At 39.7% G+C, this 17,459-nt stretch overlaps 1 protein-coding gene across 1 annotated transcript in view; it reads right to left on the minus strand.

Annotated features, from left to right (window-relative positions):
- Positions 1-5,530: 5,530 nt before the first annotated feature.
- The window catches only part of PGM2L1 (phosphoglucomutase 2 like 1), a 36,425-nt gene continuing 24,496 nt past the window's right edge, over positions 5,531-17,459 (minus strand). Inside the window, exons 5-14 of the mRNA XM_009566399.2 lie at positions 17,228-17,311; positions 15,490-15,683; positions 14,377-14,566; positions 14,015-14,112; positions 13,027-13,207; positions 11,331-11,424; positions 10,526-10,655; positions 9,025-9,214; positions 8,353-8,486; positions 5,531-6,433 (exon numbers count right to left, since the gene is read on the minus strand). Coding sequence (XP_009564694.2) covers positions 6,331-6,433; positions 8,353-8,486; positions 9,025-9,214; positions 10,526-10,655; positions 11,331-11,424; positions 13,027-13,207; positions 14,015-14,112; positions 14,377-14,566; positions 15,490-15,683; positions 17,228-17,311 — 1,398 coding nt within the window. The 3' untranslated portion in view covers positions 5,531-6,330. The remainder of the gene's footprint in view (positions 6,434-8,352; positions 8,487-9,024; positions 9,215-10,525; positions 10,656-11,330; positions 11,425-13,026; positions 13,208-14,014; positions 14,113-14,376; positions 14,567-15,489; positions 15,684-17,227; positions 17,312-17,459) is intronic.

The following is a 17,459-nucleotide window of genomic DNA, read 5'->3' on the forward strand; positions in this document are numbered from 1 at the left end:
CATTCAAGTGCTTTCTAAAGCAGACTGCCGGTTCCACCCTGCTCCAATGACAGAAACCATCATCGCCCATGGAGGCTTCTCTCACAGTACGCCAAAAGTTTCACACAAACACACTCCCTTTAAAAAAAAACAGAAACTGAAATCCCGGAGACTTCAGAAGTCAGACAGAGAGGGGATACAAAGTGCTACCTGAGTACCACTAAATCATCGATTGCAACACGCAGGTGTCCTCCAACTAGAGATACAGCAACAGCTTGAGATCAGTCAAGAACTGCTCGAGGCAGGTAAAGGAGCCACAGTGTGTGCTGTACATTGTAAGTTACCTCAACATCTGGAACAAACACACAGAATTTTTATTCTTAATTTAGTCTGTGAATGACACAAATAAGTATTTCCTGTCCTAAGAAGTAAGAGACAGGTATTTAAAATTAAGGACATTAGGAGACTTACTCAAGCAAGATTCCAGTTCTCCTGTAGCCCAAGGGAAAGCTGGGTCCTTCAGACTGCATCCTGCTGGGGCCCAGGCTTTGGGAAGGGCACATGAAGTAGAATTGGCTCACCATCTGAGTGGGACACCACACCAATGACAAAGAGAAAACAGGGTTTGTGCCACTAGAGCTGTGCTTGAAGCTTCCAGTCAAACTCACAAGTGTTAAACGCATTCCCTCCTTCTTGTCCATACAAAAGTTTGATTCACTTCATACCATGGCAGGAAGCATCCTTTAGAGGTGCAGGAGAAAACATACAAATAGCACTTGAAGCTATTTAAACCACACGCCGGACACCACATCACAATTAGGGTAACAAATTCTTCTACAAGCTCTATATCGTAAACATTCAACCCTGCCTTTCAAGTCTCCTGTACTCATAAAGGTCCTGTCTTAGGCCCACAGAAATGCAACTTCACCATGTATCTGAGCAGGATAGACATTAAGCCTATCACATCAAAAGGGGAAAAGAAAACCAAGCCCTCGTAACTTTATCAGATGCTGAGATCAAATCATTGGCTGTATGACTACAGTTGAAACCAATGACTTGCTGGAGACAAACTTTCAAAAGATGTATTTTAACTGGAAGCACCTAGTAAACAACATCCAAAGCGTACTTTGATCTATTATCTGCTTCCTTCCTACTCAAGTTGGAGAAGCCTTTGTTCCTATCTGTAAAGCAGTAAAGGACGGTTGACAACTGGAAGTGGGTTGTACACAAGTCCAACAACTCTTAACACAACATATAACAAAGTTACAGGGCAGTAAAATAAGATAATTGTAGCCCTTCACAGTAATACAGGTAAGGGAAGGAAGATCAGAGGGAGGGGATAAAGGAAGAGGTCCACAAATAGAACAGTATAAATATATCAAACAGTTCAAATACAGCAGGAAAACGGTAGCAGCAGTTTAAAAACAGCAATAGTTACTATACACTTAAAATACATTCAACACATTGTGCCTGTTGCTGTCCTTCCAAAAGCACTATGCGCTGGTTCTGGAATGCCGGGAGAGATTGCAGTGAGTGCAGAACACAGAGGACCAAACACAGAACCTGGATTGCTTCTCCGTCTCCCCGGTCCAATTCCCATTTTTATAATGAGTATGATGGTATGGTCTGGAACATTCCATTGGCAAGTCTGGCTAGCTCACCCTGCACTGTACATTAACGAAACATGCAGAACTGAAAGAGTCCTTAGTTTCTTCACAACTAAAACCATCAGTGAATTATCAACACTTTTCTCATACGAGATCTATAAAACAGCTGCAAGGAAGAAAATGAATTATATCCCAGCCAAACATAAACATGACCTGGCAACAACTAAAACAATATGTGTTGTCAACATAATTCTTATACTAAATCCAAAACACAGCAGCTGCTGTGAAGAAAACTAACTCCATCCCAGCCAAAAGCAGGACAAGTATACCCAGGCAGCAGCAGTGGAGAAGGAGGAGCAGCCTTGCCCAAGTCACCAGCCTGGTATCATGTTTGAAGCATCTCAAAGCTGATTTTACCACCCAGATGGACAGCAGGGGAGGGATGGGTGAGCTGCATCGTCCCGAGACAGGATACCAACTGCATGCAGGCCAAGCCCAAGGATCTGTCTGCTTGACTGGAGAGGGCAGTGCAGGTGCAGCTGCAGCTGGTCAAGGAGACAATATGGGTGGAGGCAGCTGCCCAGGAGCAGCAGCTGCATGCTGTTCAGCTAGTAAGGGCTAAACTACAAAAGTTGTTTTTGTTAGCTGGTAGAGACATAGCTCTTATTTTGATGATCACATCCATTGGGACCTGGCAATGCTCATCTTCCCATCTTATTCCTAAAACCTGGATCTCTTGTGCAGGTCCTCTTGACCTTACTTTTTTTTGTAGCAAAACTGGTTTTCAGAAGGATTTGGATTCACTGCCTCCCATCAGCAGGCAGGTGTTCAGCCACCTTCAGGAAAGCAAGACTCCATGATGTGCAATGGGACTGGAAAATGGAGCAGCAATTTTCCTGGAATATCTCCCATCTGTCATTGCTCTTCCTTGCAACTCACTCAAGGATAGGGATTGGTGACTATGTCTGATTTATAGTCATAGTATCACAGAACGGCAGGTTGTAAGGGACTTCAAGCATCATCTGGTCCAAACTTTTTGGGTGATACAGAGTTTAAATGAGATCGCCCAGCACCTGTCAAGCTGAGCCTTAAATGTCCAGTGTAGGGGAATCTACCACTTCCGCGGGAAGATTATTCCAATGTTTAAGTGTTCTCATAGTGAAAAATTTTCTTCTGGAATCCAATCAGGATCTCCCCAGCAGCAACTTATATCCACCATCCCTTGTCTTTTCCATGTGACTCCTTGTAAAAAGGGAGTCCCCATCAAACACCCTTTATGTACCGGTACATGGTAATAAGGTCTCCCCTAAGCCACCTCCTCTCAAGGCTGAATAAGCCCAGTTCTTTCAGCCTTACTGTGTATGGTAGGCTTCCTAGTCCTCTGATCATCATAGTGTCCCTTTTTTGTATGGCAGGAACCAAAACTGAACACAATATTCCAAATGCAGCCTGACAAGTGCCAAGTAGAGTTCTGCCTCTTCCTCCTCTGGACAGCCCGGCTTCATCCTCCTGTACTAAATGAACTTTCTGTGTTCATTTCTTATGTATAGGGTGACCAATGCCAGTACTGGCTGGTTCTTGCATTTGGCTGCAATGCCTCTCATCAGGGTTTAGGTAGCCACAGCACCCTCTTCAGCACACATCACCTCCTTCTCTAGTGCCATTCCCAAGTCTTTGCCTTCTGTCCAGCCCATAATCACTTCCAAGATTCCTGGTTAACTGGGGTTTCCTATTCAAGCTCCCTGTGTGATCAGCATGACCCAGTTACTCCACGTAGCATCAAGCTGCATAATGTGTAGAAGGAACATTCCCTTTGAACATTCAGCCCGGCACTGGCAGTAAGAGTGTTAACAGAATCCGTGCTTCAGTACCAACCACTTCCAAAGCAGCTCAAACCCCTTCGCATGCCACCAATCTCTCTTTTTCAGAGTATAGCAAGCTTCGGATCCTCTAAATCCCTGACTCCAAAAGCCCTGGGTCAGCCTCAAGTTTCCCCTGGTGCTTTCAGCCAGAGACTCCAGGCAGTGCCATTCTCACCAGCCCTAGTGTAGAGCACAATGTTTACATGTTGTCCTGCCCAAAGTGGCCCGAGGGTTACTGCATGAGCAATCTCCTATAATTTGTTCAAAAGCTTGCTGTGGCTCAGGGTGTCATTTGAAATAATCCTTCTTCCAAGTCACTTGACAGAGTGCTTAAAATCAGACTGTAATTTGGAACATGCATTCTCCAGAAACACACAAAGAGCTCGTGAAACACCAAAGGAACCGCTGGGCTATAGCTGGCCCACAAGTACCCTTTCAGGTCCTTGAAATACCCTCTCCCCTGAGGTAGAGAGTACGTCTACAACTTACTGCTCAAATCTACTGTCAAGAAGAATTCCAGGTACTTAACTCCCCATATTTGTTTTTATTTATTTAGACTATGAACGGTTATTAACTTCTAAGGATGCCCATTTGAAAACATAATCACAGCTTTCTTCCATACTACATTTACAACACTTGCCTACTGATATAAAGCAGATCTCTGGGAAATTGCAGATTCCTGCTCTTTGTACAAGCACAAACGTAACTCACAAGACATAACTCCTAATGCTAACTGCTACAATATACACATAACTGGCCTCAGCACACACACTACGCTTTTTACAGCATTTACCTTTGTTCAAAATTATGTTCCAAGTCACTTGTTCTCTTTTGAGCTACTAGGAGGCTATTGACAAACAAAACCCAGAACACCTAAGGCTTCAATTTGCTGCCAATGGAACACACAGCGAGCCCTCCTTCAAATTCAGTGCAGTCAGGATCCAGAACTGCACCTTTTTGTGGAAAATGAAAACAAAGCAGCAGTCACAAATGAGACCTTCTGAGACCTACCCAGTGCTGTACAATAACATAAGCATATTCTGAGCATAAATGATTCTGCCCATTTTCCCCACCACATCAGTCAAATGTACAATCAAGAAGAAAAAAAGTTTTTTGGCATACATTTCAATTCAATGCAGAACAATTTTGAAATATTTTCTCTTAAAATAAAAAATAAATAAATATTGCTGGCAAATAAGAATTTGCACAACACAGACCTTCCGCAGTACATGTACATTCATATACAGCAAAATACTTATCCACAGTCATAGTGCAAAGCTGCTGTCAGCATGAAATACCAAATACCCGCATAGACACAGAAACCTTGGCGCTCTTTAAAGCCATCTAGATGTAACACATACAAAAACACTCCACACAATCCTATGGCATCAAGCTGTAAGGGTATAATAATACGGAGGAAAAATTTAGAGATTTAACAATAGTGGCAAAACAATGCCTTTAACTTGAGTGCAACTTAAGTTCTTATCATGTTCTTCAACACAGCAGTTAAGTGTTCAGTTTTACCTATTCCTTTTATTTAATTACTTTAAAGTGATAGCAGGGAGATGTTCAGAACACTGACATCACTCTGAAGGCTTATATTTGAAACTTAGTAGTACACATTAACCAGTATTACTCTCAATTAAATCAATACATAGTTTTTCATCAAGGGTAGTTTCTCAGTCAAAGTATCTTCCACAGCTTGTCTGTGCCAAAACCAGGGCTTATTTTCTGAGATACTAGATAACTACACAAGAATTTTTCTGGAGAAAGTGATGAGCAATATCACTTTCTACTTAAGCAAAAGTAGGAAACAGATAATGGGAAGTTGTTAAGAAATTGCCCTAAAAAATAAGGAATAATAGTATTTGCAAAATGCTATTCTAACAGAAATTAGCTTACAAGACATGACAAAAAAAAAATCATGATTTTGTAACTAAAAAAAAGAACCAAATAATGGTGTCAGTATCTCACTTTCACCTTTTCTTTTTCATACAGACAGTATGAATTCAAGCCAAAACAAAAAAATGTCACTAACCGGATTTTTCATTCAAAGTTACTAAATTTCTGAAACCTTTATAAAAAAAAAAAGCTTAAGATCCTTCAGGGATGTGGGACAAAAGAACATTTACAAAGCCTATAGTATCTAGAATGGGAGTTTAACCAAGGAATGAACAAGTTTCTACTCCTGTGGAAGCCTTGGAAAGGCACTATGTAATTCAAAACCCAGACTGCATGTGGAACTGCATGCGTTGCCACTATTGTTTCACTGCCAAGTAAATACTTTAAGATACACACAGGAAAGGTACAATGCACCAAGAGCACCTTTAACAACAGGATACTTAAGTAGTTGAAAAATATCCTACTGAACAACTTGCCTAAACAAGAAGTGCTAACCACTGAACTCTACTTCAACATTTTTTTGTCATTAAGATCTGCAAAAATGATACCCACATTCACGCACAACAGCTATGAATAAGCAGGCTTTTTTGTCACTTTAGACTGATCACTTCCTTCAAACACCACAACTACATGGTTTTGGGTACCTGAAATTAGTTTAAGACAAGATCTACTGGCTAAGATCAGCTGTCTTAAAACCTATTAGGGCTGCATTGATTTGCATTGGTACAGATTAATTAGTGTTTTGGTCAAAAGGACAGAAAATTATAATAAATTCCATCCTTTTCTTTCACCTCCTCTCCTTATCCCAATTTTCTAGCCTAGACTTCAGTGAAAAGCCTGACAGAAGAATGCTCCTTCTTTATAGAATAAAAATATAGCTGTTTAACACACATACACACACACATGTATTAAACTTGGTTCCTTTGTTTCACATGACGCAGTGCAGGCGGTCACTTCTTTGAACACCAGTTACAGGAGACCTAAGCAGAGCGCCAGATCAGCCCATTCTTATCAGGTTCGAGGAAATTCTCAATCAAAGCTTCAATAAGCTTCTGAAGTTCTTCTTCCAGCACCGTTCTGTCACTAGAAAGAGAACAATACTACATCAGACATTTGATAAACACCAGATATCTAGTATAAAAAATGAAAAAAACAAAATCTGACAGTGATGGACTAGGTCAGTTATGCTTCCTACCAGCACCGATGTGTAGAGACTCCAGCCTGCTTGCTTTAACAAGCCATTTTTCAGTAGAGACTACTGCAATATTACATGAATTTAATTGAAGAAAAAATAATTGCCACTAGAGGGCTCTAGCAGAAAGGACACAAGAACTAATGACAGCAAAATCAATGCAAAACTGGTCAGACAGACTGTAAATGGATTCAAAAGTAAGAAAAAGCTACTAATCGAAGAGGTAGATATCTATAGCCTTCTCCTCACAGTGTCCACATGCCCATCGAGGGTATCTGATGGTGTTTTGACTAAAGTATAATTTAGGGGGATTTTGTAACCGGGTGAAGTGTCACAGCTCACAAGGGAACACCCTAATATACTGATCTTTTCCCTATCTAAACAACCAGACATTCACATCAAAAGATAACATCCACATGCACAAACACTAATGCACTGCAATACTCCTTTAAAACACTTAAGTCTCATTAAAGGAAGAGGAACTCAGTCTAACAGAATAGGCAAACCAGGCCTATTTACATTTGCTTTGTTCGTTTGTGGAACTGGCAATATATATCACTGTCCTTCAGGTCACCACTTCCTTTTCAAGAAAATGCTAAAAAAAATGCTGCAATAAAACCGACTTTCCTGATGCTCAGTTAAGAATAATCAATAAACAGCAACTCTCAGAAGTATCTGCAAAGCTTCCCCAAAGAAGAGTGCCTTTTGAGGTTCCTACAGAGCACTTCATGCCTTGAACAAGGAAAGCTTGAAAGCTTTTCAGTCCAATGTTCCAGATAATAACTGCCATTAACTACGGGTGTTACTAAAATTCAAGGTCAAAGTATTTCTCCGACTTACCAGAATGAAGAACAGCAGAAGCCCATCTTTTAACCATGTTTTTAAGCCATGTTCCATTACAGCAACCTATGGAAAGCTGCCTAGGCATGGATCTGCATATCCTGCCATGGGCACATTTTACAAGCAAAGAATCTACCACTCACTATCCACTGACTGCCTAAATCTGACCAAAATATCCAGTGATAAAAAAAGCTCACCCTCAATTCCTGCCAGTAAGTAGAAATAAACACTGAATCAGAAGCCCATTTACATTGTTATTCCCCATTGTCTGCTCCACAGGAATGTTGGGACATGAGTCTAAAAGGAGGGGTACTCATGCAGTACAGGTTAGGAATCCAGTTTAAGAGCTTGCTCCTCTCCATAATCTAGACTGAGAATCACAGAATCACAAGGTTGGAAAGGACCCATTGGATCATCGAGTCCAAATTGATGAACCTTAGCTCCTCATTCACACTTCTGATTTGAATGGTGTAAACATACCCTATATGTTTTTCCCCTCTTTTAAAGTGGAAGAGGCTCAATCTAGGTGGCTGTCAAAAAGGGGCAGACCTCCAGTTACTACCTAGTAGCTGAGAACAACATAGCAGATTCCCAATGCAACAGGAATCCAGATGGGTTTAAGTGTACTTGCCAGCAGCAGCACAACTTCATCACTTTTTAATTCTAAGAGAATGAGGAATTGGGTGAATAAAATAAGTCTCCTACTGCAGCAGATGCTAAAAATTCAGTTCTTTACAGAGATGATCCCTTACGAGCAAGAACGTGCACCAGTTCATCAGAACTGGTCAGTTCAAAAGGCTGAAACAGTCAGCTGAGGCTCAGGTCTCCAAGACGGCAGCAGAGGAGTTCCCCACCAGGTCTCCAAGGAGGCAGCAGAGGAGTTCCCCACCAGGTAAGGACTGCATTCCTGCATACTGACCTTTTGGCCCAAAGGCCCCTGGCAGTGTGTGCATGTAGACCTGCTACTGACCTCTGTTCAGGCAGCGCGCACATCTCTGCGTAGTACTTGATTTTTGGCTCTGTTCCACTTGTCCGAAGGGTGGCAACACAACCATTTTGAAATGTAAAAGTGATCATCTGACTGCTTTTACTCACTGGCAGCACCTACATAAATAACATTTTATTACAGAACACCTCAACTAATAAAAAGTTGTGGGGTTTGGTGTGGGATTTTGAGGAGAAAGGTGAGGGGTAAATACAACATTCAGTACATAAACCCAAATAAAAATGCTAAAAGTCCCTGCAGTATACATGCACTAGCCAATGCAACAGACTAGAACAAGTAATTTCAGCTTAACAGGCAGGTCTATCTCCTAAATCAGACTCCATATTTCAGGAAAACGGGATTGCCTCTTACTTCTATTCAAATTACACCATCTGGAAGCCTAATAGACAGGTTAAGAGTTGTAGGAGCATCAAGCTCACTTCAACTAGTAAAGTTCATTCATTGTTGTACCAAAATAGTCAAAACAACAGTCAAGCCAATACACATTTAAGCAGTTTTCTTCCTGTTGTTAAGCAGATGATAATTATGCTGCCATCTTAGTTGACATAATACATCTTCCTGCACAGTTCTTGATGTATTTAACTTTCAGTCTCTTCAAAACCAAAACCTCTTCTGCAAAAACACTTTGTAACTCACCGATTTCTTATTCGGCTGGCTGCTATCGTAGCCAGTGGTAATATCTCGTACATGCAATATATTGTAAATACCACAAAAGCTTGGGTAAGACTGTGGACCATCAAAGTTCCGAAGCTTCTCAAATATCCTTTTGATAGTCGGAGGATCATAGCACAAGAAATAAGAAGTCTTTGATATGTGATATCCATACCTACAAGCAGATTAACATTTTCAGTTACAAGATTGAGAAGTTTTCTGCACATTTGGTATCTAAAGAAAGCCCGTTTGGAAAAGCAACAACAGAAAGAAAGCAGTTCTCACAGCTGTGGAAACATATGTACAGACAAATGTTTGGACTCTGAAGCAGATTTCGCTGCATTACTCATATCATCCTAAGCTACTTTTAAATTCAAGCAAAGGTTGCAGTTGCAAAGAAATAAAAGCAAACCATTTGGCTAAGTGCAGCCTTGGTAGCCCTCAGGAAATTCATGTGATATCACTCCCACACCATCAAAAACTGTCTGCTGTAGCCACGTAAGCAGCCACAACAACAGATTATTTCAACATTCTCTGAGGAAGGTGACGGATTGTTTCATTCAAGTTAAAATTACTGGCCCCGCTAGGAGCAGCAAATACGTTTGCACACTGTAATTTAAATTGTTCTTCACTATATTCCACTCACTCCTCATTCAATAGATCTCTGTAGCTTAAAAAAATTAAGTGACCGGAAAATTAATCTTTGTTATCATCATCACCAACAGCTTTTTCAGATCAGCTCTGCAGATTTCTTTCTGCTACAGTTTGCATATGACAGAGGAAAATCCCAAGTGCCACAGACTGACAAATGCCAACCACTGTTTCTGCTTCTCTGTTCCAAGTTCAAGTGCCACAGTCTGTCTGCTGGGCCAGCATGAAAAGGAATGGCACGTATGATTTTTTTGTACCATGCTGCTAGTTAATATAAAGAACAGGAACTTCAGCTGATGAGCTGGCCTTATCACAGGATGGTTTTTAATTCTGACACAAGCATGTTTCCCATTTTATTGCCGTCAACCATGTCCACAGCTATTGAACATCAGCCATTCCTTTAGTCTCTCTTCTATTACAAACCTCTGCAAGAGCAGCACATGTTCTTCCAACATTCCCCAGACTGTGCAGAAGCAAAAATCTTAAACGCTAACAAGAGGTACACGGACCACAACTAAGATATAGCCACCCATCAGAAGACAAAAGTAGTAACATAGCATGAATCAAATACAAAAGAAAAGGCTGCCCTGATGATCCATGTGCAAAATTCTGCTCTTGCACAATTTATTGCAGAAATATGACAGAAAAGGCTTCTTGAGTCCTGTGGGAGACAGTATTCAACTGGTATCTGTAACACTGAAGTCCATCACAGAACCAGAAAAAAAAAACAATTCACAATGAGAAAATAGCCAATGAAGGCATTAAAAATATTTACTAGATTATTCTCAGCTCCAGAATAGTTAAGTAGAACACACTCGCAAAAAATACAGCTTACGTTTCATGTATCTCGATAAGTTTCTGTGCTAATGTTAAGTTCTTGCTGTCCAGGTAGGTTGCCATTTCAGCTATGACCACAGCTGCACTTACACCATCTTTATCCAATACTGATGTGCCACACATGAAACCTAGAAACAAAAAAAAGAATGACTGAAAAAGATAAGCTGACATTATTACACTAATTTACTTGACTTAAGCTTCAACCTTTTTCCTGTAGAAGAAAAATCAGCTAATACATGTAAGCTGTTTTTATTACTGGATACGCATTCACCTTTTCTAAGAAATCTAATTAACTTACGGGTCAATAAGGCTAGAAAGATACATGCTATAATCAATTAATTCCAGACTGATAACACCTGCTCTGAGGGGATGTCTCATAGTACAGCACTAAACATAATGATTCGCTTGCTTTGCAAATATCAGCACACTGATACCGTAGAATCTTGCCAGTAATCTTGCCAGGTCTGTAAAATCCTGGACTGCTTGAGAACAGACCCTATGCTTAATCTCAGCTAAAAGGCCACAAAGCAACAGTTGTTTGACCCTGGCATCTCAGGACTTTCAATCTGTAGCAGATTGAAATTGTTTGTATGAGGAAACTGCACAAACAATATCAGAATCCAAGATTCACGTATCATTAATTATAGTAGTTGGCAAGTTGATTTGATGAGTGCAAAATACCAACATTGGTAACTACAACAACAAATAAAAAAATTACTTCTGAGTTTTTCATAACTGTGACACTTTTTAGTGTCATTCCTTCCCCACAGTTCAACATTTTAAAAGTATATTAATATACACACCAATAGACTCTTCAAAAGCAAAGAGAACTTCTTTTCCATTATCTAGGAGATCTTTTACTCTGCTTCCAATCCATTTAAAACCAGGGAGTGTTTCCTGAAACAGAAAACTGCATTAACAAGTTTCAAGTCAAAGAAGAAAGTGCAGCCACTATTCCCTTCACTTCCAACATGCTCCCTTGAATGGGACTCCAGTGTGCTAGACTTCAAAGTTCAGGAAAAAATGGGGTCCCTAGACTGAAAAAAAAATTATTATCCATTCTGAATTTTAGGGTAAATGGGAAAGACTGCTGCAGCGTCAAAACACTAAAGCTTAAGGACATTTTTCCTATTTTCTTGAAATAATTTCCCTTAATTTAAATCTAATTAATTGACCGACAGAATAGAGACTGTAAAGACAAATATTAGACAAGTTGTATCTTCGGTATAGAGTATGAACCTAAGGCTAAGAGTCACTCGACAGCATTTTACTAGCTAATACTCAACTAGGACATGAATATCAAGGAATGAACGTGCTAGAGACTGCAGTTAGATCAGATCAGGTAAGATCTTCCATGGCACTTTTCAGATGAGACAAGTATAAAGTTAGTCAAAAGGAGAAGTTACAGAAATATAAACAGCAATTTTGGGTGATGTGAGGGAAGAGCACTGCCCGTGTTCTGCAAATCATGCAAAAGCAGAGAAAAGCTTAGAAACAGTCCTTCTTGAATAGAAAGAAGGTACAAAGACAGGAATATTTTACGGAGGAGACCAAGAGGTTCTGTAAATTCCTAGCTACTTACTAGTCAAATGTGCTCCTTTCCAGAAAAAAATTATGAACAGTATTTAGTGAGAAAATGAAATTCACTGCAAGGCTGTGATATTTAACCCAATTAAAGCAAATTCAGACCATCAAAAAAAAACCCTCAAAATGGTTTTCATAGTGCTTTTAATTTTAGTTTTTAATTCCTCATTGTTTGGCACAATATTTTTTCCTATCACTCACGGATTTAATTAAAACACATATCAAACAAGACCTGGATCTTTCTTTGTGTTAAGCTTTAGAAGACTTGCATTTCTTACGTTGCATCCAACAGTCTCATTTTAGTTCCTGCATTCAAATTAACTGTCAGTCTGCAGGGGCACCACCCATTTTCTTTTTTAGCAAGTCCTTAATGAAACTGCTTTAATGATTTGAACATACAAGTGCCTTTGTCACAATTTTGAACTAAAAATCAAATTTAAAGCCTACCACAGATCTGGACACCTGAAGGAAGATTGTGCAGCCTCTAAGTGTTTGTTACAAATCCATCAAAAAGCATTTGATTTTTGTAGTAAATGCTCCAAGCTGCACATTCTCTCACATGGAAGAATTTATCTCTAGGGAAATAACCAAGACAATGGCATTTGTGTTACATGTAAACTAGGGTTTGATTTCTGTCACCTGTTACAGCCTCCTTGCAGCTTTGCCTAAGTTGAACTCGCAGCCTGCATTCACTATAACATGCAGTGAGAAACACTGGAGATGCTGAAATCAGGCTTGTGTAGGTAGAACAGCATTTTCTGCAAGTTGGAACACATCAAAAACTCCCAGAAAAAGACTGGAGGTTACCTGTCCATTTTTCATTTTGTGAAGTCATAAGCAGGGGGTAACACTAAATGGAGAATATGGCCATCAGATTTTACTCTGCCAAGACAACATCACAAAAATCATACTTACTTCAAAGTGAAATCCCTCTTTAAGTGCAATTGCCCTCAAAATTTTTGAGGAGACTGTGGTCGCTAACATGTAAACATTCTTCACATCAGCATCTTCAGAGCAGTTTTCCTTCCAGCAAGAAAACATCCACCACCCAAACAAAGCTGCTAGCTCATTGCCAGTGAACACCTTCCAGCAACCACTGAAGACAGGACAGAAAATAAGAACATTTTCAGGTTTCCTAGGAGCATCTACTCAGGGGCAGATGTTCTCTGTAATCACTGGAACAATAAGAATCTGAGCACAGCACTGACAAGCTGCTCTATACAAAGCCACTGTACTAACAGGACTCCACATTTAATCACATCTCAATGACTTACAAACCTGGTGCAGGCTGTTAGCAAGCAAAGATGCCAATTAAGTATCCTTGCTGTCGGCTCTAAATCAGCCTAAGTCTTTTTAATTTATCAAACAGAAGTATAGCAGCCTATGCAGTCTATACACTGCAGCCAGGCAACGCCTGTGCAACCACGCATTACAGACAGTTACTTACACAATGATCAGAAATTTTGCCTGTTAATGGAAGAAAAATAATTTCTATTCAATATGAAGCAGTCAGGGTGGGGGGAAACAAAAAAAATCTCAAAATTCCACAACAGCTGGCTGTCTCAAGGCAGAATTTGTTTGCTTAACAGAAGTGAAAAAAACTAATCACAAAATTTTACTTTAGCAGCCACTCAACTTTTAAGTTAAGTTTTATCTGGCCATTTACTGTAACAGTGGTAAGTACTTAATCTTTTCTGAGTTATTAACTGATTTTATTGAAGACACATTTTCTCAGGTGAAGCTATACCAAAAGACAAAGCTAGCAAGAAAAATACCCAAATAGCTAAGTCATAACAGGAAGGAGTGGGCTGAAGGTGTGTGCCTGTCTACCATTTGGAGATATCCTGCAACTTTCACTACCTCTTCTGCCAAATGAGATAAAGTAAAAGGTCCCATCACTTACTTCTCCTGCTGTTCTGCCACTGCTAGTCTATCTGCATCTGGATCAGTGGCCACTACTACTTTAGCATTTTCTTTCTCTGCAAGCCTCAATGACAACTCCTGGTAGGAAGAAAGGGAGTGGGGAAAAAATGAACACAAAAAAAAATAAACCCACAGTCTTTTATATATATATAAAACATGCAGTTAAAGAAAATCCCATATGGATTGCCCACTGCATTAAAACTGCTAAAAGCCAGGTACTCCCTGTTGTCTCCCCCAGCCAGGTACTCCCCTTCTTCTTCTTGTTTTTCACCTCAGCATCAGAGTCAAGTAGAGAAAAGTCCATAGAAATACATAACTCTAATGAAGTAAAAATAAAAATACCAGCACAGATTCTCCTTCCTCAGGATTTGGGCATTTGACAGTAGAGAAGTCCGGATCTGGATCTCTTTGTTCAGGTACAGGAATAGGGGGATGAAAGCCAAATGCTTTGAAAGCAAACTGCACGTAGTCATGTCCAACTCCATGAAATGAGGTATGAACAAACTTCAAATTTGTTTGCACATTCAGCTCCCTAAGAAGGAAAAGAATCAAGAATCTCAGTGAGATTTTAGTTATTTAACAAGACTACTTTCATGTGAGAAAGCAAATGAAAACACAACTACGCTTTGTACTGTTCTGGTAATTTCCGCATTAATTTCAAAGAAGGAAGGAGTGGAAACTGTTCATTTGGTCTTTCACTAGAAATTGCTCCTTTAAAGCTTCTTCTGGAAAATTAGATATTTACCTTCTGCTGAATCAGCTGAAATTCTCTTAATAACGAACTATTAATTTCTGCGTGAAACCCAAGCTCTTCCACCACCCTGAAGATCTTCGGCTCTACTCAACCTACATTATTCATCCTCCTCCTTTTATTCTGGCCTTCTGCTCCACCTAACTTCTAAAATTAATCTTCTTACCTCTATCCCATACACGCACACCTAACCTTTACTCTAAATTTCTGCATTTTATTGAGAACTCTTTGAGCATGGTAATTTGCATTAAATGGTTCGAGGTGCTTACTGTAGCCTAGTGTCCAAAGGCTTTAATGCCAAGAATTATCATTTAGTCCTAACAGTGGCAACTATCTAATTTAATGACGGATCAGAGGAAGGATGAGGTGAGACAGAATAGGAAGACTGAAAACTATTCCCACCATGAAGAGCACAGAACAATAGCCTTACGCAGACAGTGATGTCTGTGGCAGAGTGGGGCACCCAGCTTCTCTGAACCATGCAGACAGAAATCAAGTCACTCATTTGTGACAAATCAGTACAGGCAGGCTCAAAATTATTAAAATTTTGGAAGAGACTCCATGCCCTATACTCCAAACAAAAATGTATATGTATGGCAGCAACTCATGCTGTATTATTGAAGTCTGTCAAAAGTCAATTTTCCACACGTAACTCAGAGCTTACTTAAAAACATAAATTAAGTACATTTTGGGTTATACAGTACCTATGATAGCAGATCTTTTTCAAATCCTCCATGTAACTGTCACAAATTTGCTTCAGAGGATCCTGTCTAAGGGGACTGGTATCTACTAGATTCTCATTCCAAGAGCCATTCCATGGTTCAACACACTCTTCTATACATTTTATAATTTCCTTATCATGAGGAGAGGTGATCTGTGCTCCATTTTCCCAATAAACCTGGTGTAAGTTGAAAAAAACCAAGATACAGTTTATTTACAAAGATTACCAACTTCCTAAGTTTTTAGCCATAGCATTCTGCATACTTTTTGCTTCTTGAAGTCAAACAGAAAGGGCTGGCATCAGACTCAGCAACACGACTTAAAATCAAAAAAAAAAAGCTGGTATTCAACTATTATGACTGAAACTACCAGGACGTGAGAAACAAACTTCATTCAAGAGTGTTGTGCAAACTGCAACAAAAGAAAAACATTACCTTCCACACAGTCTGGCATTTTTTTAATGCCAAAGCAGCATGACTTGTTTTTGAAATCAAAGACAACAGATAAGCAGTGTGCCAAGGTACATGTTTTTCCTTAACTGAACTAATACAATCTTTCGTCTGGAAGCACTACCAAACCCTGAACTATAAAAAGTCTGTTAAAGAATTATTTAGATGCCAGTTTTCCCACAGGTTGTCTCCGATAGCACGGTTGAGTTCACAGTGCAGACCTTCTATTCAAACTGATCTGCCTCTGTTCTTGTCTGCTGGCTGTCATGAAACCTACAGGCACTCAATATCTTCAAAATTACAGGTGTGTCAAGTTCAGTTAGAGTTGTCCAAAACCTTTAGAAGCTGCCAAATTACAAGGGTAACAGTAAAAGGCAAGACAACTATTGTGAAAAACTAGGAAAAAAAACAATATCCTGGCAAAACTAAAATGCTTTATATCAGAAGACAAAAACATAACAGCTTCTTCATAAATGAAGCACACAGAAAATGGATGCAACTAATTTTCTTATTTATTGCTATAGCTAAGCAGAAGTAAAGGCTGGTGAAGTATTTTTCAACTTGTTCCACTGAGAACAAGTGCAGTACAGGCACCTCCAAGAGTTCTCCATGTGGAGTAAGACTGTTTTTTCTATCATTGCCATTACTCACTCTCCTGTTACTAAGCTTCTAGAAAGCTAAGTTTAGTTAAAGTTTAGCTTTAGTTCAGATTATTATGAATTTTAGAGTATAGTTTAGATTCTTAGGAAATTATGAAAGGAAATACTGTGTTGCAATACTGCGTAAGCAGCATTTCCTATTATAGATGGTTATACTGTTCCAAGCTTTTGAAATGAAGCCACCCACCTCTTTCCCAATGCCCAGAAATACAGCCTTATAGGGAGCAATACAGTACTAGAAAGTTTTATTCATCAACTATTAAGCCATCACCATCTTCAGCACAGCTACCTGCTGTGTTGACTAACTCACTTAAGTTCTCGCTTAGTTTTTAAGCTCATTTTTAAGTGTAAGAAGTAACACAATTAATTGCTCAAGCACTTCTTCAGCTGCTTATTAGACTCTATGGAATGTCACAATGGACCTGTGCTCAAGATACACAAGGAGTGTGGAAAGTGTATAATTCAGGTTACAGAAGGATCAACCACTTGAAATGATTTTTCCTTCTAATATATACACGTGTGCACTCCAGAAGATGCCAAATGCCAAAGGCACACAGGTAGTACTGGGAAGCAGCCAGCTGTAACATGCTATGAACTTTGAGTCCATGCCTTACCTTGTACCCATTGTCCTCCTTCCGGTTGTGGGATGCTGTGATCATCACACCAGCCACAGCTTTAAGCTGCTGAACAGCATACGGCTAAAAAGAAAACCGAGAAATGTCGATTTGCACGACAGTTCTGCAGCTTGCACAAAACCATCACATCATTAGGACAATTATACAAAAGGATGCTACAGGAGAAGTGGCTCTTAACATTTCACCATTTTGTTTGAAAATTGTATACCTG

The sequence above is a fragment of the Cuculus canorus genome, chromosome 1 (assembly GCF_017976375.1).
Source record: "Cuculus canorus isolate bCucCan1 chromosome 1, bCucCan1.pri, whole genome shotgun sequence".
NCBI classification, from domain to species: Eukaryota; Metazoa; Chordata; class Aves; order Cuculiformes; family Cuculidae; genus Cuculus; species Cuculus canorus.